Raw genomic sequence first — 10,000 nt, 5'->3', positions numbered from 1 at the left:
TTGAGTGGCGGGGAATCTGGTTTATCCAGAGGGGTGATTCTGGGGCATTTAGTGTTCTTTCTGAGTTTAGTTGTTGTTTACAAGATATACTATATATATATATATATATATATATATATATATATATATATATATATATATATATATATATATATGTGTGTGTGTGTGTGTGTGTGTAATGTATATATATATGTGTGTAGCATAAACTGTGTATATATATATATATATATATATATATATATATATATATATATATATATTCATAGTATATATATATGTATAAACTGTAACAGTTTATACATACATACATACATACATATATATATATGTGTGTGTGTATGTGTTTACAGAGAGAGAGAGAGAGAGAGAGAGAGAGAGATCAAGTTTTATTTTTACTATGTTATTTATGGGTCGTTATTCTGTTTTTCTATTTCTTATTTGTGGTTCTGACTTTATGATCTGACAACTTCTCAGTCATTTTATTTTTGTGGAATTTTGTTTTTATTATGATATTGTGGTAAATTTCGCTTATACTTTTTGGGTGACTAGTTCTTGCTTACCGCAGGATATTATTTTTGATTCTTCCATTTGTTTTTATTCTAAATAATATTTACATTAAGTGTTATCTTAGATGATCCTGCTACTACGAAGAATCATTTCTGGGATTCGTTAGTTTAATTTTTACAAGCTGATATTCTGGTTATCAAGCATTCTTTATTTATGTATGTGTTTATTTCATACGCAAAACGTACTAAGAAGTTGTAGTGTTATGTATGATTTTATATATATATATATATATATATATATATATATATATATATATATATATATATATATATATATATATATATATATATATTTTAATGTACGTTTTTAAAATATATATATATATATATATATATATATATATATATATGTGTGTGTGTGTGTGTGTGTGTGTGTGTGTGTGTGCCCACTTGAAAAAATTACTTTCAAGAAATGTTATCATTCTGGTTTTAAGAATTTACTTTTGATATGAGGCTGTTAGCTCCTTGACCCTCTAAACTTTATGACTGCCACCCTCCAAAGTAAATGGTTAAACAAATCATTTATAACTAACTAACCCTCCAAAGTAGACTAACAGTCAGGTACATGATGCAGCACTTAAATCAACATAGGCACGACATGTTATGAAAGTACGGGTCTAAACCCTTCAGCTTCGCCATGTATTCGAAACTAGCCTATATAGTTTTACAGATAGAACAACAGGTAGACTGCTAGATAGGTAGATGTAATCTCATTTACATATCCGGTGCTAATCCTTGTGTAGATACGAACATACGTATTAATCTTGATCTCATTCAGCACAACCAGCTTTTGTATGGGGTAAAAGTCACAGTAACCTTGACACTTAAAAATACTCTCTCTCTCTCTCTCTCTCTCTCTCTCTCTCTCTCTCTCTCTCTCTCTCTCTGTGGTCCATTTCCGCTCACACACTAGGCTTCCATTGTTTCTTGCATTTTCTAAACATTGATTTATGGGATGGGGTGGCTAGGACACCTTCAAACGTGTAAACACGAATGGGGTAATATATTCTACAAATGAAATGCTAGTTGAGAATGAGCGTTTTCTTTACGCTTAAAGGAAGATTTAAAAATGAGCAGAATTTAAGGAAATGCCGTGGATACATTTCCAAAAAAGCTAATTAAAGATATTCCATACGAAAGTCACTGAAGAGGAATCTATTACAAGCAATGAACTTAATACTGCAGATGTAGAAATGGAGATACTTCCACAGAAAACACTGAAATAAATACCAAAAAAGGTATTGAACATAATTCCACGAAGAGAAATGAACAGAGATCCTGAGTAACCAGTGGACTCATTTCCACAAAAATGATTAGATTCATAATTCTACACAAGGCAAAAGGTAATGAAAGGAATTCCACAAAAGGTACTGAAACAATTCCACAAACGACAAAAAATAATACGCAAGAGACTATGTAGCAGCTGTTATAGAAATTACGGGTTCCACAATTCCACAAACTGCTGTTGGCAGAATGCCGCAAAATGCAAAGAGTGGAATTCCATTGAAGTTAGCAAATTTATCGCCACTATAGGCAAAAAACAAAATTCCACAAGAAACTGCCATATTTTGGGGGTTATTACTCATTGCTCCCGGTGGAATTTTGTGTATGTCTTCTTCACTGCATAATGTGGAATTCTTCCCTCTTCCTTTTTTTGTGAGACCATGATAATAGTATTTTGGGAATTTTGTATTTTGCTATTAGTGAAATTTGGTCTTTTGTGGAATTGTATCCATTACTGTTTCGAGAAATCTCTTTATTAATTTGCGTGAAATTCCACGCATTGCTTTGTGTGGGATTCTGTTTACAGCATCTTGAGGAATTCTGTCCACTACGATGTTCTTTCAAGTGCCTCTTCGTAAAAATTTAATACCTCGGACGGAATTCAACTAGATGCCATAAACAAAATTCCACAAAAACCAGTGAAAAGAATTCCACTTAAGTTAATAAAGACTGTGTCTCTAAAAGGTAGTGGACAGAATTCCACAAAAGGTCATAAGAGACAGTAAACCAAATTTCACTAATGGAAATATGCCGATTTCCCAAAAATATTCCGTATCACAATTTCACAAAAAAGGCAGAGAGCGGAATTCCACAAAGTGAAATGAAAGATATCTAATCAAATTCCACAAGGGGCAATGAGTAATAACTCCCACAATACACTAGTCACAATTTCACCAAAAAAGGACTGCAGGTTGAATTTTCAAAGGTTAGTGATTAGTTATACAAAATACTCAAACATGATTCCACGAAAGGCGGTAAATGAAAAAAAGTCTCGAAATTCCATAGAAGCAGTGGACAGAATTCCCCCCCAGACAGAAACCCCTGGCAGACAGACTCCTTACCTGGCGACAGAGACGATGACCAGAAGATTCCCGAGGACGGAAGCGACTATGACGGCGAACATGACGAGCCCCTTCAGGACCAACACAAGTATGGCCACCCAAGCAGGCTCCACGCCCAAATTCACGCCCACGACCCAGTCCTCCTCAACCCTTCCTACGGCGCCTCCGTCAGCCACGACCAGCGTCGGGCCCCGAAGGTGTCGTTGGGGACGCGGTGTAAGCGAAGGAGGCCGTGGCGTCTGGGGGCACCAGGGACGTGTAGATGATTTCCTTCATCCCCATCAGCGCCGCCTGATATTCACGTCGCGTCCAGCGATCGCCGTCAGATCCACGTCCAGGCCTTGTTGCCCTGGCCTCCGGAGGAGGCGGAGGAGGAAGAGGCGCCAGCACCTTCGTCGTCGCCTCCTCCAGAAGCATCTTCTTCCTTCGTTACGTTCCCGCCGCCCTGGTAAAAAGTCGAGACCATCTTGATGGCAATATTACTGGCCGGGACGCGAAGGGAACCATTTTATGGCGTTGTTGGTGCGTTCGAGCATAATTTCCCAATGGCGTTCTGACGGTGTGTCTCTATCTTAAAAGTGCTGGAACCCACGTCAATTTCTTTTACTTTGTTTCACTGAGTAAAATGAGATCAAATATCTTTGCTTCTTTCTACAGAGAGGAAAACAATATTTTCTGTATCTCCCGGGTCGAACTATCACAGAAAGATCAAACTACCACAAGCACAGAGAATCGTCATTACGTACCGAAGAACACTCTAAATATTTCCCATGCCTTTTCTCCTTCCACACTATTTCACTGCTGATCCAATTCCACGGCGCCTCCCGCAAACAACCGTCGCTTGCTATCTGTTTCCTCCGATACAGATAAGGCTCCCGCGCGCGTTTAAGTCGCACCCGTCTCAAGTTCGAGTCGGTCGGATAAGCGCTATTCCTTTCACTTCCCCTCACACTCGCACGGTCTACAGGTAACTGAATCCTCCGGGCAAACACGGCTGGCCCTCCTCCTCCTCCCTCCTCCTCATTCTCCTCCTCCTCCTCCTCCGTCTTGTCCCCTCCCACTCTCGGTGGTTGCAACAGCCTTTCACACAGGGCTCTCGCGCCGCCAACCACACTAACTTAAATGTGGCATCGTTTGACCGTAGACTTTTTCAACTTTTTCGGCGTTCTTATAAATTTATCCTTTCAGTGTTTCTCTATTCTGAAATTTTGTCTAATTACTTTTTATTCCTTTTTCTTCATCGACACGATTACTTTTATGTAAATTTTAATTTTTGTAGTTAAAATCTTTCATTTTCATTCATTCTTTATGTCCAATTATTAATTATGAGCGATCTGCATATCACTTGCGTCATATAAGGTCATTCACCTCCCTTGAACTGTATAGACTATTTTCTTTTTTGCCGGCGACTTTTATCGTCTTTTCGGCATTTTTATAAACTATACTTTTGAAAGTTGTGTTTATTCTGAAAATTTATTGTAGTTCTTTTCCTTCTTTTTTCTTCAACCTCGTGAATATTTCTAGGACATTTTTCAATTTTGGAATGAAAAGCCTCCACTTTCATTCATTCTTTGTGCCCCCATTATAATTCATTTGCTTTCGAATTGCTTTTCACTTACGCGAAATGAGTTCATTCACCCACCCTACTTATTCTGCTGGCCTCCGGTCTTCAGTTTCATTGCTGTCTGAACTAGATCCCTCTGGCTTGTTACAAGTTTCATAGCTATGAAAATGTCACTTACAAACTCATCTTTGTTTTAGAATGAATTCCTAAACACGAAGCGGATGTCAAGAACTGACAGCAAACAATTACTTCACAGTCAAGCTGTCAAAATGCCTTCACGAGTTTTACCCAGCGATCATATGTGAGCTGTTCTAGATTTAAGTTTATTGTTATATTTGAATGAAAGACAATAGCAACTTTTTTTATCCTTTGGTGGTGCATGAGCATTTTTGATGGACTGGTAATATTTTCAAAGGTGGCATCTTCGAATAGTTTACATCTCTCTCTCTCTCTCTCTCTCTCTCTCTCTCTCTCTCTCTCTCTCTCTCTCTCTCTCTCTCTCTACACACACACACACACACACACACACACACACACACACATATATATATATATATATATATATATATATATATATATATATATATATATATATATATATATATATATATATAAAAGGAAGATTAACAATAGGAAAAAGTTAATTTTTTCAAGTTATCATCAATGAAGGAGCGTGTAAGTCGATGTAAAGCAAGATAATACGACTAGACTTTGATACTGGAATGAGAAAGAAGATTTATATACTCACACACACACACACACACACACACACACATATATATATATATATATATATATATATATATATATATATATATATATATATATATATATATATATATATATACATATAACAATAAACTTAAATCTAAAACAGCTCACATATATATACACAAATATATAAGCATGTGTGTGTGTATATATATCTTCTCTCTCATTCCAGTATCCGGAGCATTTAAGCAGTTTCAAAATCTAGTCGTATTATCTTCCTTCACATCGCCTTACACGCTCCTTCATCGATAATAACTCGGAAAAAATAACGTTTTCATATTGTTAATCTTCCTTTATCTGAAATAATAAATGGCGTAAGATATTCCTTATCTCCCTTTAATCTAGTTGTCCTTGATTTGGGAGAATCAACGGTCGTTTTAACCCGCAAGGCATTCGCCTTTCCAAACGCAAATCGGTACAGAACGAATTATGACGGGAAATTGTTTCACAGCCATTCCTTCTTTTTCATAAATAGTAAAGGCCTCATTAATCTCTACCTCTCTCTTAATACCACAACAATCAGTCTGTGGTTGATTCATGTATACGGCACTTTAATTCATACATACGGTGCTTTGATTCACGTATACTGTACTTTAATCTAAATCAGTTCACAAGTTAAAATAGGCAATGTTTTTGTTTATCGTTATTTTTATACGATTTAAATATATCTGAATATCGGAAAGCAATTAACACTTCAAATGAAACAGGTCTTCCTTTTCATAAGACGTGAAAGATATTTAAATCAATTTAGTTTCAAATCATTTTCACTGTATTTAAATCTTTAAATTATTTTATCTTTAAAGGAAATACATGTTAACCAAAGCAGATCAGTCCATAATGACTTGAACATTTTATAATTTAATCAGCGCAAGTTTATAACTTCAAATTTATCATCTTTTCAATTAAAAAGTAAAAAATGAGCCGAAGTTCCTTCGACGCAACCGAATTTTCTGTACACCAGCTACAGCGTATAATCAGGGCCACCGAAAAGATCTATCTTTCATTGGTCTCAGTATAATGCTGTATGAGCCGCGGCCCGTGGAACTTTAACCACGGCCCGGTGGTAACCTATCCTATATCGTTGCCAGAAGCACGATTATGGCTAACTTTAACCTTAAATAAAAACTGCTGAGGCCAGAGGGCTGCAATTTTACATGTTTGATGATTTGGGGGTGGGTGATCAACATAGCAATTTGCAGCCCTCTAACCTCAATAGTTTTTAAGATGTGAGGGCGGACAGAATAAAGTGCGGACGGACAGACAAAACCGGCACAATCGTTTTCTGTTACAGAAAGCTAAAAATGAATGAAAACACATTTCATGGGACGCAGACCAATCCATAATGCCTCATAATCTCTTTTTACTTGTTCCTCTTGCTCTCTTCATTCATACGAAAAATGTAGACCATATTAATCAACACAAGCCGATTTACAACCCAAAACGATCCATATTTTCATTAGTCATTAACGTTTCTTTCATAAAAATGAAAGAGGTTTTTTTTATAATCCATAACCCATTCGTATATCACGTAGTAAAACCTTCCACGGTATAAGTACCAGGGTCGTGCCGGCGTAATAAATAACCCAGCTTCCTCCTTTCCTCACCTTAATGGCTGAGGCGAGACTCCTTAGTGAGAAGAGTTGCGTAACGGGAGCAGCGTTTACTCACCCGTTCTCCCGACTTCTTTCGCCTCGCATCGAGAGCCACTGACGCTCAGGACTGAACGTGAATTCTGTTGCAGGTTTTTGGTTAGTTTATTTATTTATGAGAGGCCCCCCTCTCTTCCTTCCCCCTCCTCCCCCCCCTCCCACCACCTCCTCCGTTTCTTTACTCCAGTAATTTAGGGACGAGCGGTTGTCACTCTTACACATATGCACACACAACAAATATAGTGTTTAAAGTGTGTGTTTTATCAAACTGAATATTTTTTCATTATTAACAATTACGTGGGGCATTTTGAACTACATTTCTCTAGATAACGTTGGGCATTATCTATCTATCTATCTATCTATCTATCTGTCTGTCTGTCTGTCTGTCTGTCTATCTATCTATCTATCTATCTATATATATATATATATATATATATATATATATATATATATATATATATATATATATATATATATATATATATATATATATATATATATATATATATATATATATATATTTGAATGTCTTTACTGTAATACATCAGTATAATATGAAGATAAAAAAGACCCATAAAACACTGTTTGGACGTTGCAACCATATATTTCGAGCACTTCCTTCTGTGCCCCTGCTCACAGGTAAAATGTGGACAGCTGATAGATACAAGAGTATATATACAAAACATATGTAGGTGTGGCAGTAAGTCTCGTTGGTATACAGGTGGCCATTGACCCAAGAAGGATAGAAATTAAGGTATTCCCTTGTGATTTTTGGCTTCATTAGCTCCCGTCTGGCGATGCGTCCGGTGGTCGTATTTTCTGAAATACCATCTTAAGAAGAGGCCTGAGGATTAACCTGTCGATATCATCCGATTTCCAATGTCCTCCTGACAGGTTCATATTGTTGGTTTGATTGATGATAGCAGATTCCAGCATCTTTCTTTCGTACGGACAACTACTTGAAAACCAGCTCTGCCCCACTCCAGTTTATGGTATGGCCTTTATCCCTAATATGTAGGAAAATCCCCCGAACTCTCTGAAGCATAGCGCGCTGATCTTTTGTGCTCTGATACTCTTTGCGAGATGGACCTACCCGTCTCCCCAACGTAAATCTCATTACAACTGCTGCGCAGAATCTTGTAAACTCCTGCTTCTTCCCTTTTTTTATTTAAGTATACGTTACTGAGTGAGCTCCCGATGGATTTGGGACAATGGAAATAAAAGGATTGTTAGACCTGAGATTGTTCTGTAGCTTTTTGGGTGTTTTCGTCGTACGGAAGCTTTATTTTGTCGTTAAAATATGTTTGTCTGTTGTGAGTTGGACCTCTGTAGTATATTTTATTCGCTTTGTTAATAGCCTTCTCGATAATGTGCGGTGGATAGACCAGTTGTACTCGGTGTTGGCGGATCGTGTTGAATTCTTTACCTAGGTATCCATTTAAACCTATTATAAGTCCCCTGAGGAATAGGTTGCACCCTACCATGATCTTTACGGAGACGTCGTGGTAGCTAAGGAAATGAATGTAAGAAACAGTGAAAGCATATCTGTTCTGTTCTCTTATGATTAGTACATCTAAGAACAACAATTTTCCGTCCTTTTCCCATTCTGTTTTGAATTTTATGGTCGGAACTAGCGAATTTAGTCTTAAAGAATTCATTGAAGTCTCCCCAGCTATTGTCCCAGAAAGTAAAAATATCTACGTATCCAAGCCAGATCATATTGTGGGTTTTGATAGGCGACAAAATTTCTGTTTCGAGATATTCCATGTACAGGTTTGCTAGAAGGGGGAATAGGGAACTGCCCATGCTACAGCCAAATTATTTTTTTTTAAGTTACCATTGAAAGAAAACACGTTGTTAGTTACACAGAGATTGATTAGTTTTAGAGTTTTATGTATGCCAAGAGCAAAATTGTCTTCATATGGCTGTAACTTCCTCTTTAAAAAAGACAACATGTCGGCGAACGGGACTTTGGTAAATAATGACTCAACGTATAGGCTGAGCAATTTGATGTTATTAGAGGGGATATTTAAACTATTAAATTTTTGTATAAAATCCTCTGAATGTTTGACGTGGGAGGATGAGAAGGTTCCTAGAAAGGGTGATAATAGGTCTGCAAGCCATTTTGATCATTTACACATGAAAGAGCCCCTGCTAGATATTATAGGGCGTAAAGGAATCCCATCTTTATGTGTTTTTGGGAGGCCATAAAAATAGGGGTGAGAGGGGTTGATTATCTTAAATACCTCTAGTAATTCTATGTTCTTCTTATTACCCCCTATGGTTTTGACTGATTTGTTAAACTGGGCAGTAACATTTGTTGTGCGGTCTTTCGTTAATTTATCATAGGTCTCAGCATCGTTTAAGAGTTCTTGAACTTTACTGATATACGCCTCATTATCTAAGAAAACTTTTTTCCCGTCTTTGTCAGGTTTTGTGATTATGATATCCTCCCTTTTCCTTAACCTAACTAACGCATTTTGGAATCTTTTCGGGAGTGAATTTTTGTTGCTATTTTGCTCCAAGGCATTTAGCAAAATGCCTTTGAGACATGCATCTTTTTTGTCATAATTGTTCTTTGCAAAATGTTTATCAAATGCAACTAAGAAATTAAGATTACTCCCGGGACCTGGTTTTAGAGCGAATAAAACTCCAAAATTAAAAAAATCTGTTCTTCTCCGGTGAGGGGATGGTTAGAGAGGTTCAGCACATGATTGGGCAAGCCAAGATTATTCCATAAACAGTTCCTAATTAGTCTTTTTAATTTGTTGCTCAAATTTCTGGAGTGGGTCTCACTGTTGTCAACAGCACCTGATACAACAAAATAGGAAAGATATCTGTACATAGCATCATTCTAGCACAGGAGGCGAAGCGATGCGGCTAGCTCACTTATTTTTCTTCTCATCACATAGATGTCTTGGTGTGTGGCATGTATTCTGTCTTGGAGGAATGAGCGGATGGAGTCCGGAAATGGGTCTGAAGTTGATGTCCATCGCGTAGAGCCGTATATTTTGGGAGAAACTTCTTGGGTCGGTGGCCACCTGCGTACCAATGAGACTTACTGCCACACCTACATATGTTTTGTATATATATTCTTGTATCTAT

General features: G+C 37.2%; 1 protein-coding gene across 1 annotated transcript in view; it reads right to left on the bottom strand.

The window, feature by feature from the left end:
* The window catches only part of LOC136830297 (octopamine receptor beta-2R-like), a 639,505-nt gene extending 635,621 nt beyond the window's left edge, over window positions 1–3,884 (bottom strand). The window contains exon 1 of the mRNA XM_067089696.1: window positions 2,912–3,884. Within this exon, the coding sequence (XP_066945797.1) occupies window positions 2,912–2,973 (62 nt within the window). The 5' untranslated portion in view covers window positions 2,974–3,884. The remainder of the gene's footprint in view (window positions 1–2,911) is intronic.
* Window positions 3,885–10,000: the final 6,116 nt, after the last annotated feature.

This window comes from Macrobrachium rosenbergii, chromosome 46 (genome assembly GCF_040412425.1).
Source record: "Macrobrachium rosenbergii isolate ZJJX-2024 chromosome 46, ASM4041242v1, whole genome shotgun sequence".
Taxonomy (NCBI): Eukaryota; Metazoa; Arthropoda; class Malacostraca; order Decapoda; family Palaemonidae; genus Macrobrachium; species Macrobrachium rosenbergii.
This window is presented reverse-complemented; position numbering and strand designations above follow the sequence as displayed.